Here is a 23177-nt window from a genome sequence, read left to right as displayed (position 1 = left end):
TGGAGCAATGCACGTGTGGGGGTCTCCTGAGTTCTAAACATCACTCTTCACAGCAGACTCCAGGCCTTGCTACTCCCAGATCTGTGACAGCCAGAACCAGAGGGATTAATAAGCAATAATATGTGCTTCTTGGAGGCATTTGGTATTTTGCCTAAACAGGTAATATTAGTTAATATTAGCTTATAAATTTGTAAACTGCAAATGTAACTTGTCTGTCATAAGTTTAACCAAAATGATAAATTAACTGTTCATGGAACTGACTGGGCCCCATAGACAAAGCTGTGGCTGTGAGATTAGCTGGCCTAACAGTTTTTTGCTCAGGGTTCAGCCTTAGCGATAAAAACTGGATCTAACTGCTTGGCACACCCAACACATTCCAGGAAAGCATATCCCAAGAAAGCATATTCAAATGAAGCCTAAAAGGGGTTGGGATTTAGGCCAAGTGATGTCAATTTCAAACCTAAAGGTGCTGCATCATAATTTGCTTGTTGGATAAACCTGAGTCTGGGTAGTAACCTTTTATGATAATTTTAACACCTTTCAATCCCATAGGGTAACAACTATAGGGCAACATTGTGAGTGGTGGCCCTGAGGCCAACAGATTAACATAAGACTAGGTATAAAAAACACATGCAACAGGTAACCAGCAGGAAGGAGGGAACAGAACGGTCATTTCTGTTCCACGCCCAGACCCCAGACTCCCGGTGTGAGTGAGGATTGGATCCTGATCAAGGGACCTTCCCCGGTAATCCCTCTGACAGCGTCGATCATCAGGGACACCTGACTTCGCTGGAATCACTTGGCGCGCACCTGGCATTGAGGGACTATCGATAAGTTGCCAACCCACATCTATTTGTTGTTTTGAATAGCCCAGTGTGGCTAATACCCTCGCAGTGCCCAGTTGGCCTGTGACAGATTGATCTATCTAGCTATCTGTTATTATTATCTGTTGTTATTATTTACTATTAGCTCTTTTATACTGCCTTATCTGCTTATCGCATTTATCTTTCTGTTAACTGTTGTATGTGTGTGTAAGCTATAATAAATTTGCCTTTATTCCACTCCCAACTTTGCCTCCTCAATCCAAAACTGAATCAAACAGCCCAGTTGGCCTGTGATAAAATTGACACACTCACAGTGCCCAGCTGGCCTGTGACACAGATCATCCCTAACCAAAGCTTATCCAAGCACTTCTTGAATACCTCCAATGATCGAGATTCCCCAGCTTCTCTAGGCAGCCTGTTCCACTGCCTCACTGTTCTAACAGTGAAGAAGTTTTTTCCTGATATCCAACCTAAAGCTACTCTGCTGCAACTTTAAGCCATTGCTACAGGCCCTACTCTCCACAGCAAGGGACAACACATCACCTCTGAATTCAGCTAATAGAGTCCAAGGTGAAGGCAGTGAGTGTATGTCTGTGCTTTGTTTGCTTTCTCAGAAGCCAGGATAACAGGAAGGTGTTGCAAAAAAGGTAATAACATACTGGACTTTATTAATAAGAGTGCCACTTGCGAATCAAGGTAAGTGATGCTCCCATTCTACTGTATTCAGCATTGGTGAGGCCTAACCTGGAGTACTGTGTGGATATTAAAAACAGCTTTCTCACTCTGATGGTGGTTAAGCATTAGAACCAGCTACCCAGAGAGCTTGTGGGATGTTCATGCTTGGATGTTTTTAAGAGCAGGTTAGACAAGCACTTGATTGAAATGGTTTAATCAAGGATGACCCTATCTTAAGCAAGAAGTTAGAGTAGATGACTTCCTGAGGGCCCTGCTAGTCCTACTTTTCTACGATTCTGAAGTCAAGCTTGTAACAGGGGTACACAAGCAGATGCAGTAACTTTCTCACATGATAATATATTACCTTTCATTGTCTGAGCAGGTATAATTTTACAGGTAGCAGTTACAATGAAAAGTAATTTATCTGGAAACTAAGACGGATCTGTAAGGTCCCTTCGAGCCCCTAACAGCTATGAAACTATAAGGGAACAGATCTTTTTTGTAGATGTAAAGGCTCTAAAAGAAATCATAGCACAAGTAAGAATCAGCATTTTTCAACAATTCAGCTGCCCATGCAAACAGTTACACAGAACTTGTAAGACTACCTCTAACCATCATTATTTCAATAAACAAAAGTATTGGTGTAGCTCTTGTTTAAAAGGAAGAGAGAAAAATGAGAAGGGAAAGGAAAAGAAAAAAAGAAAAATAAATCCATTCCCCAATTAAAAATTATGGAAAATTTAATATTTTTGACTCTCAAGGGTTTGTTTTTGGTTGTTTTTCTTTTTAGAAGCTTCTGCTTATAAAGTATGGTAGCCCAACTTTGACGTGACAGTCTCTTTTCAGTTCTTAAAGTTCACAGTTCAGATGCCTTAAATACAAAGGACAAACAAAAGGAACCTCATGTAAACTTATTACAAACTAAGCACAGAATACATGTAGAGATATTCCATGGGGAAAGCACAGCCAGGTTTCTTGTAAGATTGGCAGTGACTTCCCGCAACCTTCTCCCGACAGAGGACACTGGAGTGGTGACATATTGTTCAGGTCCTGTTGCTAGCGCAGGAAAGCCTCACTTCCTTCGGAGAGCTTGAGTACGACGTTGTGTCAGTGGCTCTCAACACTAAACTAGACTCAGGAAAAAATGGAACAGACACAGGCACTGAACTCCTGAACTCCCTGTTCACTGCACACAGGGTGCAGAAATGAGCAGATTGTGCTGATCATGATCTCTCTGCAGATAATAATTTCAAATCTCCCAAACAGCAGTTCTTGCCACTATGTCAGTAAATCAATCCAGAATCTTTCTGCACAGAATTTAAAAACACAAAAAAGGAAGTTTGTCTCTCTTTGACATAGTTATTTAGCATCCCACAGACAGCTGCTGCTGGTAGTAAACCAGGAATGTGGCTATTTAGAAGTACAGAGACCAACAGAGATACCAGGAAATTAGCTATAGATGTGAGCTGAGGTGTCAATGTGATTTTAAAAAATCAGTCCTATATGATGTGAGGAGATGACTGTGAAGAACACAAGATGCAAAGGACTTTAACACAAGAACAATGAACAATAGTAATGGATCACAAGAAGGCAAGCCCCCAAACAGGAAGGGCTTGCACTGAACACTCACTTCTCCATGCAACACTCTACAGTACCAGCAGGTGAAGGGGGAACATATTTGTATGAAGGGGCCCCTCTCTCAAGGTCCTGGGGTTTAAGGAGAGACTTGGAGGATCACAGCCAAAGACCACTCACCTCAGGAAGCTGAGCTCTTCTGGATGCCCACAGTGACCTGGGTCCCTCTCCTCATCACTGTTCACATCTTGCTCAGACAAGAAGAGGGTTCCTGTTCTCTGGTTTAAATGCTGTGGCCAGCTCTAGTCCTGCCAGGCCCCCATGCCAGACCACCCTGTTCCACCACCTGTTTGGGTAAATAAGACTCCTGCAAGAAACTACAATAACATTTCTGCTTTATGTAACTGTTTCAGTGGCAAAATAGAAAGGCTGCTAGTAGAAAACCTTGGTACAGGATCCACTGTTACAAAACCCTTGCAGAGTATTCATGGTATTTTCTACCTACAATTCAATACAAAACTTCTTCTTTAAATATAAAGACAGGAGTGCTAGCAAGATGGAAATGGCCCACCCTATGCAAACCAATTCATTTTCCTTATGTGTGTGTTTGGAGTGGAAAGAATTTTTAAAATCAGATTTATTTTTCACCTTTAATATCATTTGTTTAATTTTGATGGCTGACTTAGTTCAGAGCCCAAGTTCACAAGAACGCTGCCCTGCTGGAACACCATTGTGTCTTTTAAACCATAAACTGATATGAGTACTTTGTTGTCACTCTTGTTTCTCTGTCTGTTGGTTAAATCTGCTCCTAACTAAATTAAATGAAATGATACTATTTCATCCTTTATATAGAAATAAATATCTACACAGCCTGTTGCACTAGTCCAACTAAAACAGGTTTAAATTCCATCTGAGTTATATTGTTGTAACTTTCTCCTGTTGGCAAAGGAACCCTCAATAATTTTTCCATGGTAAATTTTACTTCCTGGTTTCCATGCACTAAAAAGTCTGTAAAGCCAAGATTTTAAATTGAGCGCCCAAGATCATCTATTACAGCCTGACATCTTAAAAAGACCCAATTTCCAGAAAGCAAGTAGCAGTCGCCCTCTGACAGCCCAGAGATAACTGAGGGTTGACCCCCAGAATCAGTCATTTTGAAAATATTTGCCATGATGTTTAAAGTTTTCAAAAATAGATTTGGTTTTTCTGTGTTTTTTTTAACAGAGTATATTGCTGTTTTAATCTTGTAAAAGACTTTTTTTAAAAAGCAAACAAAAAAGCCCCATAACAACCATCACTAAATTTCAGGCTCAAATCCAGAGCTGCTATAAATCAGCATTGCTTCACTGAAGTCATTGTACTAACTGATCATCAACACCAGCTGATTATGTGGACCAACATACCTAAGCTACACGTCCCATTAATGCTTGTCTTGTTGAAACTCCCTCTCCCCTTACAAATTCTCAGAAAAATATAGTGATTTTCAAAGAGCTTTTAAACTGCAAATCCTAATAAAATAAATGATCTTAACACTGACAAGAGAGAGTAACACCATACATCTTGACTGGAAAGTGGAACTCTCGGGCCTTCAAGCTGGCAATACAACCACCATCTAGATCCCATGACTGTGACAACAAAGCTTAGCAATTTGTCAGACAGCAGTTATCATGCAGTCTCCAAAACCAGCTGTGCAATTAGTTCTTTGGCATCCTTCATGCTGGAAGAAATCTCAGAGCCATCCTGTGCCACGTGGGTTCCAATAAGGAACATCTTTCTTTCATCTCCAATGTCAGACAAGGCCAGAGCATCGTGGATGTCCGTGATGCAGTATGCTCCTTCAATATCCTAACAAACAAAAAAAGAAAACATGTCTGTTACATCTTCTACCAGCAGCAACTGGCTTGTTTGCTCTCCAAGGCCAAGACACTCCATTCAGATAATTGAGAAAAGTCTGTACTTCACAAGGCAGATTTTCCAACAATTCACTGACCTTCAGTGAGACTTTTGCTCTAAAATCTCTGCAGTCCCTCTGACAGTCTGGCTGGCCTAGATCTCATTTTCTCCAGGCATCTAGAGACACAACCCTTTTATATTCTTCCAGTGTATCTGAGGCTAAGCCTTCCTTGAGCTTTAGGACCCATGGTGATAGCACTACCAAGGATTTGCTAGAAGAGCATTCCCATCAGTCACAAGGCCCAAATGTAAAACCAGTTATTAGAAAAATTCAAGAGCAGATAAAAAAAAAAACAACCCAGAACAAAAACCCTCTCTCACGCACACATTTTGTTTTTTGAACAAACAGGCATTTTTCTCGCTCATAGTGGTACAATTTGGGTAAGATTCAATTTAGGCTTCAGATGCTATGAGAAAACAGTGCCACCCTGTGAAGAGAATTGGTATTATAAAGTTGCTCTTCCTCAGCTACAAACCTGCTCAAGGAGAAACAAAATGCCCAGTATGGAGACAATTAATTTACTATCCACTATGCAGCTGCTAGTAGATGAAGCAAAACATAGAGATTAGTACCCTATACACCCTAAATTAATAACTAAAATAAAATATGAACATATCATTTAGAAGAGAATACTGGGAGGGGATTTAATAGCAGCCTTCAACTACCTGAAGGGTGGTTACAAAGAAGATGGAGCTGGACAGTTCTCAGTGGTGGAAGATGACAGAACACAGAGCAGTGATCTCAAGTTGCAACAAGGGAAGTTTAGGTTAGACATTAGGAAAAAAACTCTCTCACTAAGAGAGTAGTAAAGCTAGTAAAGCACTGGAACAAGTTACCCAAAGTGGTTATGGAATCTCCATCTTTGGAAGTTTTTAAGACCTGGTTAGACAAAGCTTTGGCTGGGATGATCTAGCTGGGGATGGTCCTGCCTTGAGCAGGGGGTTGGACTAGATGACCACCTGAGGTCACTTCCAACCCTAATTGTCTATGATTTTATTATTCTAATTGATATATAATCAATAACAACGCCTGGGACACACTGCTGAACTTCAGATCTGAAAGCAAAGCTGGGATTAGCTGGGTCCTGGTTTTGCACTTCTGAACTGCAAAACCACGCACTTCTGAACTCTCCATGCAAATAGATACCTAAGCCCCTGACCTAAATTGCAGGTACAGAATTGAACCGTGGATTATTTTCATCTGCACTTGGCAGGTACACAATAAAAAAAAACAGCATTTGAAATACCTGCCCCTTAATGATTCCAATTTATTTTGAGAGCTCTATTTCTCCCTTTAAAATTCACCAATCTAAGCATCCCCCTGAATACTGTAATTTTCTTGGGCTCTCTTTTTTTTTACCTGTTTATTGGCTAGGACCACCACTGGCAGTGTAGAGTCATGCTGGACCAGCTGATGAAGAAGGTGTTTAGCCAAGGGTAAGCGTGTATGGTCTGCTGAATCCACAACATAGATCAGCCCCAGAACCTTGGGTAGGTACATTTTCCAATAGGAACGCAAAGATTCACTGCCTCCAACTGGAAGACAAAAGAGAGTGGCAGGACATGCAATTGGTAAAGCCAATCAGGGCAGCTACAGGACATGCAGTTGGTAGCAACAACTCTAGATACTGAGGTTAGTAGCTCCTTGATTCCATTGACTTTTATGTTCCCTGAATATATTTCTAAATATACAAACACCTGTTCAAAAGCAAACTTCTTATGTTTCATTTTAAGCTCTTCTTGGTCTCTCATTCAAGGGGCCAGAGGACAGCTGAGTGGAGGGAAATAGACAGCACAAAATTAAGCCAGAACACACACACACACATGCATGCACACTTGTTGGACACGAGACTCTTTACAGACTCTCTTTACTTTACTCTTTTCTCATACCTCCACGCTGCAAGCTCCGAGTGCTTGCTTTGTTTGTAAGAAAAAGTATTAAGACCACATTTTCAAACATGTGCTCTAGCTCCAGGTATCTCTCTTGGGATATCAGACTCAGGACAACTAGGGTTGGAATTTCCACAAGTGCTAACTACCCACAACTCTAGTCCAAGTCAATGGCCTGGAGTGTTTCAGAAGAGCTTCCCGGTTGGCTCTCAGAAATCTGTACTCAGGGGAATGTCTTAAGTGTCTGAGTCTCATCCTAAAGCTTTCCTTCTGCAGTTTTGAAAATGTCTGGGAAGATGTTCTCCTCTAGTTATTGGACATTCCAAGGATCCTGCTTGAAGCTAAAAGGGAGGTTATAACTGCATCAACAGCTTTCTTCATTGAGCTGGACTTTAGGTGTCGCTTTCATTTGGGCTGCCAAATGGCTTTCTAGCAGGGGAATGCAGCCTCCACCACTGGAGAGCTTACCATCCACCAGCCGAGGGGTGGCCAAACTGTGGTACAAGTTTTACAAGGCACAGGCAGCCTGTGTGTGTGGAGATTGGGGAGGGGATGGAACAGACAGGCAGGGAGCATACGTCAGGAAGGAGAAGGTATGGCATGAAAGGGTGAGTGTATGCAAACACTTCCCTAGTGTTAAGATCAAGGTTTGGATAAGGAAACACTTCCCTAGGGTGAAGATTAGGGTTAGGTGTAAGAGTACTTCCTAGGGCTAGGGCTAATACTATCCTACGATTACAAATAGAGTGTGAGAGCACTCCCCTAGAGCTAGGGTGAGCAATAAGGAGTGAATCATTGCTTGGGTATACAGGGATGAAATTAGGAAAGCCAAAGCGCAATTGGAGTTGCAGCTAGCAAGGGATGTGAAGGGTAACAATAAGGGTTTCTACAAGTGTGTTGGTAGCAAAAGGAGAATCAGGGAAAGTGTAGGTCCCTTACTGAATGAGGGAGGCAACCTTGTGACAGAGGATGCAGAAAAGGCTGAAGTGCTCAATGCCTTCTTCACCTCAGTCTTCACAGCCAAGGTCAGCTCCCAGACTAGTGCACCAGGCAACACAGTTTGGGGAGGAAGTGAGCAGGCAACAGTAGCAAAAGAACAGGTTAGGCACTATTTAGAAAAGCTGGACATGTACAAGTCCATGGGGCCAGATGGGATGCAACTGAGGGTGCTGAGGGAGTTGGCTGATGAGACTGAAGAGCCATTTGCCATCATCTTTGAAAACTCATGGTGATCAGGAGAGGTCCCGGATGATTGGAAAAAGGCAAACAGCGCCCATATTTAAGAAAGAGAAAAAGGAGCATCCAGAGAACTACAGACCAGTCAGTCTCACCTCAGTCCCTGAAAAAATCATGGAGCAGATCTTCGAAGCACTTGGAGAAGAAGGTGATTAGGAACAGTCAGCATGGATTCACCAAGGGCAAGTCATGCTTGACCAACCTGATTGCCTTCTATGATGAGGTGACTGGCTCTGTGGATGCAGGGAGACCAGTGGACGTGATATACCTTGATTTTAACAAAGCTTTTGATATGATCTCCCACAGCATTCTCACAGGCAAGCTAAGGAAGTATCGGCTGGATGAATGGACTGTAAGGTGGACAGAAAACTGGCTGGAGCATCAGGCTCAGAGAGTAGTAATCAATGGCTCCATTTCTAGTTGGCAGACAATACTAAGTGGAATGCCCCAGAGGTCAGTCCTGGAGCCATTTTTGTTCAACGTTTTCATCAACAACCTAGAAGATGGCATAGAGTATGCCCTCAGCAAGTTTACAGATGACACCAAGCTGGAGGCAGCAGTAGATATGCTGGAGGGTAGGGCTAGAATTCAGAGTGACCTAGACAAATTGGAGGATTGGGCCAAAAGAAATCTCATGAGGTTCAATAAGGACAAGTGCAAAGTCCTACACTTAGGACAGAATACCATGCATCAGTACAGGCTGCGGGCTGACTGGCTGTGCTGCAGCTCTGCAGAAAAGGACCAGGGGGTTACAGCAGACAATAAACTGAATATAAGCCAGCATTGTCCTCTTGTTGCAAAGAAGACTAATGGTATACTGGGCTGCATTGGTAGAAGCGTTGCCAACAGGTCAAGGGAAATAATTATTCCCCTCTATTCAGCACTGGTGAGGCCACATCTGGAGTACAGTGTTCAGTTCTGGACACTGTACATAAAGGATGTAGACAAATTGGACAGTCCAGTGGAGGGCAACAAAAATGGTGAAGAGGCTGGGGGACATGACTTGAGGAGAGGCTGAGGGAACTAGGCTTATTTAGTCTAGAGAAGCGGAGACTGAGAGGGGATTTAATAGCAGCCTTCAACTACCTGAAGGGTGGTTCCAAAGAGGATGGCACTAGACTGTTCTCAGTGCTGGCAGATGACAGAACAAGGAGCAAAGGTCTCAAGTTGCAGCAAGAGAAGTTTAGGTTAGATATTAGGAAGAATTTTCTTACCTGGGGGGTAGTGAAGCACTGGAACAGGTTACCCAGAAAGGTGGTGGAAGCTACATCCTTGGGTGGTTTTAAGACCCAGCTGGACAAAGCTTTGGCTGGTGGGGTTGAACTAGATGACCTCCTGAGGTCCTTTCCAACCCTAATTTTCTATGATTCTATGAAACCACTTCTTTAAGGGTGGGGTCAGTTTTAGATTTAGCGTTCATGTAGGACAGCACATCCCCAGTCCCAGGGTCAGGGTCTGAGAGAGAAAACAATGTGATGTGGCTAGGACTAGCATATGGGGTACCAGCACTACTGAGGGTGCACTTCCCTAGGACTGGAAGGAGTCAAAACAATGAGCTGACTCCTACAGTTTTTGTGACAAGTTCCTGGGAAATCCAAAAGCTTTCCTCACTACCCAGAGTAGAATCCATGCACTTACTCTCTAGGAAATACAGCTGGGTCTCTTCTGTGTTGATGCAGACTGCATTGAATCCCTCTGTGGGTGCCGCACTATGCTTCACATGATTAGTTGCTAGGGAGTGGAGAACACTGGTCTTCCCTGCTCCATCCAGGCCCAGGACTAATATCTGCCTGCTTGGTGGTTTATCCTGTGGAACAGGAGAAAACTCCCTTACTAGTGCAGAAAGCAGAGGAGAGCACACCATCCCAAGTGCAAATCTCAACATCACGATGGCATGATGCTTTGCCTGGCCCACACAGAAGCAAGGCCATGGACCCATCAGAAGTGAGACCAAGTATCAATAAAGAAGTAGTGAGATTATAGCAGCAGGGACCATGCCTCAAACTGGGAATAAAATGGATCAAGACCATATTAAAACTTGGCAAACAGGGCAGTATTTATACACAGGAGGAGCTTCAGACTGTGGTGACTGCCACAGGACTGATATGAGTGTGGAGAGCAAGGTGTACTGCCAGGACTTCACAGGGGACTCTATTCATTGGCTCTTTGAGAAGAAATCCCCTTTTTCCCCCTTCTTTCAGGCATATAAACAGCACACACTGCAGCTCCTAGAACAGGCTTTCACAGCTAGGTCCAGGCCGCCCAGATCCCTGCTGGAGCCTTATGCTATGGGCGCTGGCTCAGCCCTGAACAGTCCATCCTTGGACCTCCAGCACAGCTTGCAGCCAATCTGAATAGACCCCACACCCATTACTCCAGCAGCTGTGGCACAGGGCCCAGGTTGGGCCACAGCATGCTGGGACTGGACATGCTTGCTTGGGGGATCGCCCAGTGAGAACATGCCCCAGGTGGCCAGGAGCAGGAGAGAGGTAGAGAAGCTGGAAGGGAGCCTGAGGAGGGAGCTAGGAGGGTCCTGGAAGCCTCCCTATGCTCCCCAACCCATCCCACCACGTCTGCTCGGTGCCCTCTCACTGCACACCCATGCCCCCCCTGTCCTGGCCAGCCACTCATCTCCCTTGTCTGGGAGGAGGGGGGCAGACAGCTACAGCCCCCTCTGAGTTGCTCCACGCTGGTTTGTACCCAGCCATGGGGGTGAACAACCTAAGAAAGAGTGGTAGGGGCACTGGCAGGTCCTCTCCACAGCAGCCCCCAGTGGCTAGCAGAAGAAATGCAGGGGACCCAACAGCCCTCCATGACTTCCAGGCAGCGCTTCAGGAGCCATGCATGAGGGGCTGGCTTGGCAATCCTGCAGGTGACTACCCCCCTCCCCCCCAATGAAGCCCAGAGCTGGGCACAACCCTGGTGCTCACACTTCCTGCAGCATAGCCACGCTTCACAGCAAGGTATCCCCATTGCCCAGGGTGGTAATGATCCCATGGCTAAGCTCACCTTGGCCACAACATCCCTCCTTGTACAACATGCCACCTGCAGAAGGAGACCCCTGGATAAATTTTGGCAAGGGTCTCTCTGGGCATATGTCTGCCCTGAAGCAAGCTCCATGATATATCCTATCCCACGGGAGTTTCGCCTTGCCACATCTGCTCTCAGCCCTCTGAAGTGACCCCCATGCATAGCAAGACTTCTGCTTGCCACAGGGAACCTCTGTTAGTAGGTCCTCTGTGACCTGAAGGAGAATGTCTTGGGTTCTCTCTCAACCCTGCATGCAGTTGGTCCAATAAAAGATATCACCCTAAGAAACCCTTGCCTCTCACATAGGTTCTCTCTAGTTATTTATTTAAAAGCAATGGACAGCTGGCAGACCACAGCTGTTAAACTTGACAGCTGGCTTTTGGGCACATACTGAAGTCAGCATGCATCTCTCATCACACACCACAGAAAAGAACAGGAGCATCCCAAAATGCAACAACAGCAGCACCTGACCCTTCTAATTTGCTGCCCTCCACACATTGTGCATAAAAGAGGCGTGTTCTTGTCTGTGCTTTGCACAGGCTAGAAAGATGGCCGACTCACGTGAGGCCCTGATGCTGATCTGTTGGAAAGCCCAGGGAAAAATCCTCTCCTCACTCCCAGACTGGGGAGTGCCTATTGGACCATACTGCTTCTCTTGCTTGGAAACTGGTTGACAAATCAACAAAAGCACGGAAAAATATATGACTGCATTCAGCTGTAATGGAGGTTACCCTCAGTGGGACTTGCACCTGCTTGAACTAGGGCTAAATATAGTCTGTAGCCCTCAGGTGCTATAAGAATTAGAGGAAATAACTGATCTGAACATAAGATCACACAGCTGTCTAGTCCCAGCAGTATATTATAATTGAACTAATCTCTAAAGGTAAGTCCACCACCTGTGCTGATCAGTGGTCACTGGAGTATAATCTACTGGTTTTTTAACCTTTTAAAAGTTTTATGTGCTCCATGGATATTTTGGGAAAGGCAACACGCTAAAATGGTTGTGATCTGCTAAAAATGAAAAAAAAAAAAATCAAGGAAGTTCTAAATAGGAAAGGGAGGCCTAGAGCTTTGCTCCTCTCATCCAGAGGGCAATCAATGCCCTCCAAGCCACATGACAGGTACTTTGCAAAATACACATAACAATACTGGCCTGCAAAGATGGTCTGTTATATCCATATTCTGCAGGAAAAGTTAACTCATGTTGCTGGGAATAATGAATCTCACAGTACCTACATATGAAACACGCCCCTGCCTGGGGCTGAAGTCAGCAGGAATCTGATAGATTTGTCTGTAAAAATGTTTTGCTTTCATGACCTGCAACATACAAATAGCAAGCACTTGCTAGTCCACCTACTTACTACAAGCCTGTGTTTATTCTCAAGTGTTTGTGCAGGATTAAGTTTAGCTCCACTAATTAAGAAAAATTAACTGCTTATAATATAGAAACACCACCCATCAACCACTTAATCTCCATCATCCTATTAACATTAATACCTCTTAAAGAGCCCAGGCCTCAACAGTAAGATTTTTAAAAGGCAGCTTCTTGCATCCATAGGCATATAAAAGCAGCTCGTGCACCAAGGAATTAATACTGAATTCTACCACTGAGGAAGCTTAAGATGGCTAGCAAAGGGCGGGGGAAATAGGTTTGGGTCCTTTTCTGCTTATTTGTAATGGAGAAGGAGGGCTTAAAAGAGGGCTTTCAAACAAAGATGGATTCCCTTTAGAAAAGTCTAAGAGAACTTGGGCATTAGAAATTCTAGGATTGGCAGTTGCTTTTATTGTAGAAGTCGCTGGAGGTCTCAAGTATGACTTAAAGAGGTTTGTTGGGACAGAGCAAATGTCTGGGACATGGAGGGAACATGGAGACACCAGATCCTCCAGGCCCACATGAGAACAGGAAATGCCAATGTCTTCAGAAAATGCAGCCATTCATTTTGGCTGAGTGGGAATAGCTGGGCTCCCTGAGTGGGAACAGCTGGGCCTTGTGCTCCCCTAAGGATGCCATTGTTTCTCAGTCCCTCCTAATGCAAGGTAATAGGACATCTGCCTATGGATTCATAGATTCATAGATTGTAAGGCCAGAAGGGACCTCGGAAGATCATCGGGTCCAGCCCCCTGCACCAAGCAGGAAACATAACTGGGGGTCAGGTGACCCCAGCAAGGTGACTGTCTAGTCTCCTCTTGAAGATTTCCAGGGCAGGTGTTTGGCACCACCTCTGGAGGGAGCTTATTCCACAGTCTGGACACCCTGACTGGAAAGAAGTTTTTCCTAATGTTGACCCTGAATCGATCTTCCAGGAGTTTGTGGCCATTACTCCTGGTTTTCCCCTTGGGTGCCCTGGTGAACAGTTGCTCCATGAGCCCTTGATGTACTCCCTTAGTGTAGTGGTAAGCTGCTACCAGGTCCCCTCTCAGCCTTCTTTTCCTCAGGCTGAAGTTCCTCAGTTCCGCTTCCCCTTAGTCTCTGCTGCTCATCACACTAGCAGGTGCCATTTGGCTGTAGCCAGCAACATTATATTCTCTATGACCAAAGGAGTAGGTGACAAAAGCGGAATTTATTGCAGGGAAATAGATCTCCAAAAAGGGCCCAGGACTAAGCTTGGATGAGCTGTTGCCACATCCTGCAATTCAGTGCTGTCAAACACCCTATCCCTCTTCCCAAGATACAAACCACCCTCTTGAAAACATGGTGTTTAGGTGGCAAGGCATTGCAGTCATCCCTGTACACAGGGGCAGCCCTAATGGGAGGGGAGCAGACCCCTGCACCACCCTGCCCTGGGGCTGTATGGCACATACGCACTGAGCTCACCTGCATGTCCACACAGCTCTTGCTGGAGTTCTCCATGTGCCCTGAGCTCACCAGGTGATTGGCACAGGCTCTGGCTGGAGCCCCCACTTTCGCACAGCTCTGAGGAAGGCCTCCCCACTGCTGAAATCAACAGCAGGGGAAAAGAGGGGATCAGTGAGGGCAGTGCTCACTCTCTGGGCTCTGGAGCTGTGTGCAAGCTGGGCTCTGACCAGAGCCAGAGCCAACCAGTTGGTGAGCTTAAAGCTCATGGTACCTGTGAAGTTCTGGCAAGAGCAGTGCTGACATGTCAGTGAGCTCAGAGAGACATCCAGAATCACAGCAGAGCATGTCCAGCAGGCTAGCAAGTTCTAGGACAGTGGAAATTAGAGAAGGCAGCTCACTCAAACAATAATAAGCTTACTGGATTACAGGTTCAGTCAAAGGGCAGGCAGGCAGAAGGGGAAGGAGGCTTTGGAGCTATTTGAAGTTGAATCAGATTGTTCAGCTCTCCAGTGATCCTTCCGATCCATATGCCCTATCTCTACCCCACTTACGCTGCAAGAACAAACAGCAGCTACTCACTTTGCAGGTAGCCACCATGGGCCACAACATGGTTTGGGACTGGCAGAAAGGCCACAAATTAAAGCACAAGCTCAGTATGGGACTCTCTGAAGCATCCCAGTTAGATCCCTAGTCAAGCTCTGCTATTCTGGGTAGTAAGATGAAGTCTTTGTCCCAACATGCATGGGTGATACGGTTAGAGATGCACAATATACACACATAATTGGAACTGATTGGTGCTTTTCTCGAAGAACTGAAGATGCACAATAACTACCAGGAGAAGATTAAGACTGCGGTTGGTCCTATTTCTGCAAGATGTAAACTACCGTGGAAGTCTGTTATGTGAATAGATTGGGGCCATATACTATTTGTACTTCTGTAATTAACTCAAGGGAGGAAGTAAACATCAAACAATGTTTGCAATGGATTTTCTCTTTGAAAGCATGCTTTACTGAGAATTAATTTACTGAACTATATCAGATCTTACTAGACTTTAAACATGGAGGCTGCAAGTGAGAGAGGAACAGTGGAAAAAACCTTGGCTATACTCTGTTCACTCTCCCTTTCAGCATCCATTCTCTGCTACTGTGAGACACAGGATACTGGGCAAGATGCACCTATGGTCTGATCAACTAAATGGCAGTTTTGATGTTCTTATGCTCATGTCACCTGCTAGTACAAAATGGGGCAGAAAAAGGTTGCTAAAGGAAAGAGTCCACCTTCTAAAGCAAATGTAAGAATTGTGGTGCCCTGAGTTAAGATGTCCTTGTCCAGTAATCCTCAGGCTCCCTCCACATCATGCCAGGGCAGACTACCACAACTGAGCACGAGGCCTCTCTGTTTAGGTCAGTCCATCTTAGGCCACTCAAGGCCCCCTTTCATCACCAGCTTTCCCTTGTTTTTCCTGCTTTTGCCACAGGGACTGTTTGCCTCTGGGCCCCATTTCATCTTAATTGTTGCCTTTCACTTCTGCATGACCTGTTGTTGTGATTCAGTGGTAAAACCCTTGTCTGCCACATGGAAGACCTGGGTTTGTTTCCCAGATGTGCACATAACTACAGCCATTGAGGCACCAGAAGTCCAGGCTCAGCCTGGCCATTGGATTCTATCTCAATGGTCTAAGGGTGGGATGGAAGGTCTGGGCAGCCTCCACTCTCCCATACTCCCGCCTAGGTGGATGCATCAACAGTCTAGGTGACCTCTGATGCATACACCATGACCCAGAAGGATTGATGGTTGCCTCCTACTACTTCTGCATGACACCCAGGCCCACCGTAATGGACACCCCATGAACAAATTCAGCACATACATAGTACATAGTATACATCTGCCTGTGTTTCCATTACTACAGTTCATGGGCCAGTTTCATTACACAAGTGGAAGCCTTCAGCAATGCCAACAACTTCCAGAAGGTCCCACACTATAAACTGTACTGAGTTACTCTGGCTCAACAGGGAACAGATCTATTTCTGCATGGCTGAGCTACATCATATATGCCCAAGCAGTGAAGCAAAAATTATAGGTCACAAACCCATTTAAATGGAACAGGTGTTTTGTCTGCTTGTATTATGTTCAATTTCCTTAGTCACCCACTCAGAGAAATACAGAGGTATGTCATAAACTCAGGAGCAATCTGTGTGGGGGGGGAGAGGGAGTACATGAGAGAGAGAGAGTATTGATTTATTTAAGTGCCTGATATAAAGTGACTAACACCCATGGAAAACCAAGTCCAGAAATAATATAATAATATATACTTGGACAGTTGCTAGCGGTGTCCCTAATCTGCCCTGTCCCTGACCTTAGGCATAACTTGGAGAGATATTATTTAGGCATGAATCCTCAAACCAGTCCCTAAAGCCTTCTGCAAGCCTGGGTCTCCACTGGAAGACACTGTCATTTCTATCAATGGGCACAGCTTTTGTGACATGAAGTTTGACCCACACACCAGCCTGCCAACCTAGCTGAGGAGGATCAGATGGTAAAAGCAGAGCGTGCTGGGCTCTGACCTTTGTGGAAGCCTTAAGATAAATGGGAAGGCAGGAAAATCTACATTAAAAGTTCATGTACTGCCTCCTGTGGAAGAGTCTATGGACTGCTGGTAGGATTATGAAACTGTAATACAATGACAAAGAACAGAACCCAGTGATTTCTCTGTGTTGGTCATGCTTAACACTACAATTAAAATTGCAGGGGTTGTTTTACTCAAGGGCTGTTAGCATGAGATCCCTTCAATTTAATGCTAACAGATCAGACAGCAGCACTACAGACCAAGAACCCACCCCAAAGAACCCCCAATGATAACACAGAATATTGCTGCAATCAGGCGGGCTCTGAAACCTTCTTGTGCAGACCCTGACACCCACAAAGGCCCTGAGTCTGATTCAGAGGCCCACAAAGGTAACAGGAGCCTTTCCAGCATGGTCATACAGGTCTGTGCTTGCAGACAAGGGCTCTCTCTAGTGATTGTTTTGTACAGTCTAGAATATGAGGAAGGCACCGCCCAGCACATTTTTACATAAGGTGCAGTTAACTTCTGGAATGCATTGCCACAGGGGGCAGTGGAGACAGATAGCATGATCAGGTTCAGAAAGGGATGGGCTAAATTCACGGATGACAGATCTATTCCTGGCTACTGAACAGAGGAGTTGGAAATGTTTCTGCGGGCATCTCCAAACCAATAATGATGAATGCCAGGAAAGGTATTGACTAGGGGAGTGGCTCTCAACCTTTTTTGGACCAGGACCCATTTGTAAACATCGATGGCCAGTCTTGACCCAGTGCACTTCACTCCCAACCCACTGCCCCCAGGCCCCAGCCCCCCAGTGTGTGGGGCAGGGGGTGGGGTATGGGGTGCCCCAAGCAGCCCCTGTCAGGCTGGCACTCTGCCAGCTGGCAAGGGAAAACTCACTGTTTCCCATGTTTTTCTCCTTTAAAGGAGAATCCATTTATAAAGTTTGTTTGCAACCCTTTCATATATTCTTGCAACCCACTTTGGGGTCATGACCCATGGGTTGAGAAATGCTGGACTAGGGGATAGAGGAGAGATCTGGTTCAGTGCTTTCCTCCTATAGCATCCTTTCCTGCCAGTGTCAGAAACAGCATCCTAGCCTAGAAGGACCCTTGGCCCCACCCAGTCTGGCACTAATTATGCTCTTAAGTTTGTAAAAAAGAAGAGCAAGCCCCACAAACGTGCAGTGCACAGAGTCGGGCTTTTACAGTGCAGCTGGGGAATTGGAAAGCTCAGCTTCATTTGCTGCCAGTGGAGCTGCACCTCTGATGGCTAGCACTGAGCCTGGCCAGGTACCTGTCGTGCCAAAAAAGCCTTTGCAAGAGGCCTTGTAATCCTACCACCCTCTTCAGAGCCTGCTGCAGGCTGGGGAGCCTCCATCCTTAAACCCAGAGGAGACAAAGCCTTGGCTGGGATGACACTTCCTCAGCTGAAAGAAGGGCGTTTGTACCCGGAAGCTTTGCAAAGAAGAATGTTTCCAACTATTTTAGTTGGGCTAGTAAAAGATATCAGATTTACCCAAAGAACCTCGTTTGGCGGGGATGAGCTGGGCGAGGACGCAGGGGGCGGCACTAGGTGCCTCCCCGGCTGAATTCCCCAGGACTGTGCGCTCTCCCCTCCCAGGGGAAGGAGGGAGGGGGTGGACCAACCCTTCCCCTTTGGCGGCTGGAGGCAGGGGGAAGCAGCCGCACACGGGTCACTGACCCCGGGGGGATCCTAAGAGGCCTGAGGGGACTTCAGGGAGTACTGGCGGGAGGAAGCGCTGAGGGAGGCCGAGTGGAAGCGGGGGCTCCGGCGTGTGGGGGGGAGGACCCGCGCGGTACCTGGGGCCGGTGCGCCGCGCCCAGCCCGGCGCCCGCCTGCGCCTGCTCGTGCCGCCGGGCGGAGAAGTAGGTCCAGGCGGCGTAGGCCAGGCCGCCCGCGAGGCCGGCGGCGGCCCCCAGCAGGCCGACCTGCCGCAGGCTGCTGCTGCCCATGGCTGCGGGGCGGGCCGCCTCCCCGGGACTCTGGCGGGGCCGGTCCTCGCACAGCCCGCCCCGCCCAGCCTCCGAGGCGGGGGGGTGTGCCAGGGAAACGGACCCATTTCAGAGGCCGCCCGTGGAACAAGGGCGGGTAGTCCAGCGCCACCCACCGTCCTGCCGCAGCAGCCCTGGGGCAGCCTCGCCCCCCCCGCATCAGGCTTAGCTAAGCCGCGGGTGACGTCAGGGCAGAATAGGCCCGTGAGACAGCTTTGCCCCGTTGCTGGGCCTGGCGGATGCAGCCAAATGCCCCGATCTCAGCACCCGCCGGGGAGTGGCCCAAGCAGCAGGTAGCCTGGGGTGCCCCGGGTGCGCGCCCCTCCGGCCGGGGCGCGGGTGCCACTGCAAGGTTTTGGAAGGAACAATACAACGTAGCCAGGCAGGTTTTTCATATTGTATTGCCATGGGCCTTTGACACTATCCCGTGTAAAACGGGCAGCCTCAGCCACGCGGCCCATAATCCACAAAAGCTCCAGCAAGCTGAGGATACGGCAAGCTGAAGCATTTCCAGCCAGTCTTGGTATAGGTTGCCCTACATGTCTTGTTACTGGAGGGCAGTGAATGGCACAGGACAGGGTCAGCAAAGCCCCAGCACATGCAGCTGCCTGCATTCACGGCCAAGGGCAGCCCTTAGGATAGAATTTGCAGATAGAAAACTGCATCTCTGCTGCAAGGAAGCAGGTATTGCATAGTCCCCGCTCTTCCTGTCCCCTGTGGCTGCTACAAAACAAGATGTGGTGATATAGTCAGACACCCAAACACTTCTCTCACTGCAGTTTGCTATAATCCCCCCTACAGTTTCTGATTGGGGGACCCAACATCCCCCCACTGTGGAGCTGCTCTACAGAGCATTGAGCAGGGAGGCCCACTCACAAGGCCTGGGCTTATACAGTGCAGAAGCTGGCATGGAAGCCCCACCAGCTCTGCCTGCTGCCCCTCAAACCCCATGAAACCAAGGAAAGCTGGACAGCCCTGTAAAAGTCAGGCAGGGAGCACGCACCTGAGGCACCAGTGCAGTTGTTTGCACCACTCCAGGCAGGAGGGCATTGCTGCAGTCCAGGGAAGGAGTGAGCTCAGGGCAGTTCCAGAAGGCAGGAGGTGGCCATTGGCACCCCCACCACACTTCTGGGAGGGGCCTGTGGAGGTGGCAATGGTCCTGGACACTTTTCCCCTTCTTCAGGCTAGCAGACCCACTTAAGAGGGGCCCTAGGCATTAGAGTGCCCCCTCCTTCAGATCCTGCATAAGGGAGAGGGATGAGTGCTGCATCTGCTCCCTTGGCCCTCATCTCCCAAAACATTTTGGGAGGCTTTAATCAGTCCATGCCAGCCCCCTCTTATCCCCACCCTCCCACACTGAATGCAAAACAGCTAAGCCCAAAGTTGTCCATCAGGCACAGAGATCAAACCTCCCCATTTTGGATGTTTCAGAATCAAGTTGTTTTGAAACATGTTGTTCTGCAAACCAAGCCAATGTTTTGACATTTTATCCTGGTTTGGGACAAAAAAAACCCCCAACCCATCAGGTTTTCCCCTGGGATGGAATTCTATTTCCTGATCTGCTCCAGTAAAGCTCCCATTCATCTACTGGCCAACCCAACCACCATCCATGCCATTCCCCAAACCTCCTCAGTGGCCAAGTCTTTGTAGACACATTGACTGGCACCAAATGTCTTCTTATCCAGTCCCTCCCATAGGATGACAAGTCAAAGGGCTCGTTCAAGCCTAGGAGAAAGCACCCATAAGAACTTGGGGGAAGCAGGTGAGGGGAAGCCATAACCAAGACGGAGACCTGTCCCCTTAGAACTATGGGTGCTGCCAGGTGCAGAGCGCTTTGAGAACCTGGCACCAGATGCTAAAAAAAAAATTCTAAAAGGTTAGGCATTGATTTGAAGTTTGTAGCTCCAGATTGTGCTGGGAATAGGAATTTAAAAGGGACACAACGGTGGTCTCTACATAGCAGAAAATAACTGAAACGAAGGTTTTTGAAACATCAGATTTACATATCCTGGTGTTTGCAGATCACTTTGCACATTTATGTTCACTACGACACCACCACAGACTAGGAAATTTTATTTCACTAGGTTTCAGGTTTCCATGCACTACGTGAAAAGGTGTGGACTCTGCTGGCCAGTATGTTTCTATGAAAAACACACATTTTTAAAAAGTCATGGAAAGCTATTTCTAGGTCTGCATCTATTTGCAAGGCTTCATTTTATAAGCTAACAGTTGGGCCACATTGTCCCAATTCTCCTTACTGTTTTTGTGCCTAAGTGAAATACTTTTGTGTTCCAGTGCAGCACCTGCCCCCAGTTCCCTTAAAAACCAAAGAGAATTGCCAGTCAAAGCAACAGCAAAAACAGGGAAAAAGGTTGCCAGTAGGGTACTGCAAAAACTGATATATTTACATTGTACAATTGTCTGCCCCCACTCAGATACCTATATCCTGCAGCTGACTACAGAAACAAGCCATTCATTTTTAGCTTCACTCTAGTTTTAGCCTAACAGGGATACACATGGCTGGCATAAGAGGGAAAGTGGCAAACAATGCTGCATGCTTCCTGTTGGGCTTCCTGCACTGCTGTATTCATAAGCTGCTCCCAGCAACACCAACTGTAGTGTCTCATTAATTCCCCAGCTTCACATATGACATGTTTGTGCCTCTAACATTACTAATTCAGTTTAAGAGGAGCAATTGCCTTTGCTGTCTAACTAGTCCCACCAGACATTTAAATCAGCCAAATCAAGACCTACTGTCAAACAGCTGATCCAAATTTGAGACAGGCTCGTCATACCCCTATAGTCCAATTAAGCAGAGCCCATGGCTGTTCTGCCCCCTTAAGATCAATCTTTACTTACCCAGACACCCAACCTCTACTCTATGCCACTGGCGATGTTGATGTTGTTAAGAAAACAGTTCTCAAGCACAACCTAGAAATATCTAAATCCAGCCTTTCAGCATGTGTACAGGGGGCAACCTAAGGACTGCTTATTAAGTTTAGATTTGTTCATTGCCCTCCTTGGATACATACCTAGGATCCAAGAAGGGATTTCTGACATGTCATTCAGATTCCCTTAGGATAGAGGGAGGATCCTGTGTTCTCTGCTTAGTTATGAGCATCCGTGGCCCATGCCATTGCACTCTAGAGTGGCAAAAAGAAGTAAGGTGCCAACAGACCTGCCCCGTCCACAGCATGATTCCGACTGTATCCCCATCTGAGAGCTAGGGCACCTCTCCCTGTACACACATCTCTCCTTTCCTACCTTCACCATTGTTCCCCGCTAGCTATTGCCAAACAACTGTTGACCTTGCCCTTCTTGTTGCTACTAGGATTGTTGCTCATCAAGGGCGGAAGCAGCACAACTACTGCGCTGTCCAACAAAAAAATTACACCCTCTCATACTGGAGCTGTAAAAGTCAGAATACAAAAGCAGCATGTTTGATGCTCTGGTAGCTGAAAACTGAAATACCAATGCTCTCTACTTTTCTGTCCTAAGGGCCCCAGGAAGTCTCTCTCCTCGAAGACATATCATTCCTGTGCCGTGCATTACAAGTCACCCAAAAGACACACGTACAACAAAACTGCAGCACAGGGGTTCTGAGGCACTTTTATGCACTGCTTCCATACAATATGCTATGTGCATAGGAAGCACAGACGGGGCTGGCCTTCTTCTGCATTTGTTTCAGTGAAGTAAAACATTAACTGGTACAGGCAGAGTGGAGGAAGGGAAACTGCAGTGCTGAAAGACAACCCATCAAAGTAGTTCAGCATGGCAAGCAACCTACTCTCAGACTCCCTAACCAGCTTTCTATGCTCATTTCTTCCCAACTAGCCACATGTGACTCGCACTTTAGTGGATATTAATATTCCTATGCATTATATCTAAAAGGTACAGGAAGGAAATCCCAGAGCTCCTGCTTTCCTGCAAATGGACTCCTGGCTAGCACAAGGGTATGTAGCAGCATACAAGAATGAGTTCTCTCCAGGTGAGATGGCATAAGCATGGGCACCATACACGCCATCTTGCTGCACCCACATCTTTTCTGGAGGAAGATTCCCAAAACCCCAAACATTGCCTGCTTGCTGGTGATGTCACATAATCCATTTTATCTTTTAAAAGCCCTGAACACAAAAGGATTAAAATCCTGGACATCCCAGGACAGATCTTCCCCGAAAGAAAACACGCTGCACTCCTGAATCATTGCCTTGCCCAGCTGCAAAGAATTTGTGCCACTTCTGGAGGCTAGGAATGTATCAGGTACAAAGTGTGCATGCACACAGCACCCTAGCAGGCCAGCAGTATCTACCAGAAAAGCAGCATCCTCGTGTGCTACCTTAAGTTAGGAAATAGAAGCATAGATAAAGCTTAAGTGTCCGGGTCTTAGAAGCTCCATATTAACTTTGCTGCATATTTACAGTGCTCAGAACATGGCTCCCCACAATTGAAAAAAACAAGACAAGAAAAAAAAAAAAGCAAGAGAAGTAGCTGTCTCTTCCACTGAACCTGGCCACTTCCAGGTGGTGGCTCAAAACCATACCCACACACACACCCCTACATCCCCCCCCCCCCCCCCCCCACACACACACACACACACACACACACACACACAGTGT

General features: G+C 46.7%; 1 protein-coding gene across 2 annotated transcripts; it reads right to left on the bottom strand.

Annotated features, from left to right (window-relative positions):
• Positions 1 to 3452: 3452 nt before the first annotated feature.
• Positions 3453 to 18588, bottom strand: ARL9 (ADP ribosylation factor like GTPase 9). Of its 2 annotated transcripts, XM_019498165.2 has the most exons (4): positions 18370 to 18568; positions 9792 to 9960; positions 6388 to 6563; positions 3453 to 4919 (listed from the first exon to the last, which is right to left on the bottom strand). In XM_019498165.2, exons 1-4 carry the CDS (start codon positions 18520 to 18522, stop codon positions 4740 to 4742), a joined length of 678 nt encoding a protein of 225 aa, XP_019353710.1. In that variant the 5' UTR covers positions 18523 to 18568; the 3' UTR covers positions 3453 to 4739. The 2 variants fall into 2 exon arrangements, with proteins under 2 accessions (XP_019353710.1, XP_059578197.1); XM_059722214.1 differs by lacking the exon at positions 9792 to 9960 and having other exon boundaries at positions 18370 to 18588.
• Between the last annotated feature and the right edge of the window lie 4589 nt (positions 18589 to 23177).

Source organism: Alligator mississippiensis, chromosome 2 (assembly GCF_030867095.1).
Source record: "Alligator mississippiensis isolate rAllMis1 chromosome 2, rAllMis1, whole genome shotgun sequence".
Lineage (NCBI taxonomy): Eukaryota > Metazoa > Chordata > Crocodylia > Alligatoridae > Alligator > Alligator mississippiensis.
Note: the sequence above shows the minus strand (reverse complement) of the source record. Positions and strands in the feature narration are given on the sequence as shown.

What these genes read in the sequence shown, in the direction of transcription:
- ARL9 (XM_019498165.2), bottom strand. Translation starts at nt 18,522, where the DNA reads ATGGGCAGCAGCAGCCTGCGGCAGGTCGGCCTGCTGGGGGCCGCCGCC. An exon ending in GCGCGGCGCACCGGCCCCAG is followed by an intron (nt 9,961 to 18,369) that starts GTACCGCGCGGG and finishes CCTGTTCCACAG; the next exon opens with GATAAACCACCAAGCAGGCA. An exon ending in TGGTCCTAGCCAATAAACAG is followed by an intron (nt 4,920 to 6,387) that starts GTAAAAAAAAAG and finishes TTTGTTTGTTAG; the next exon opens with GATATTGAAGGAGCATACTG.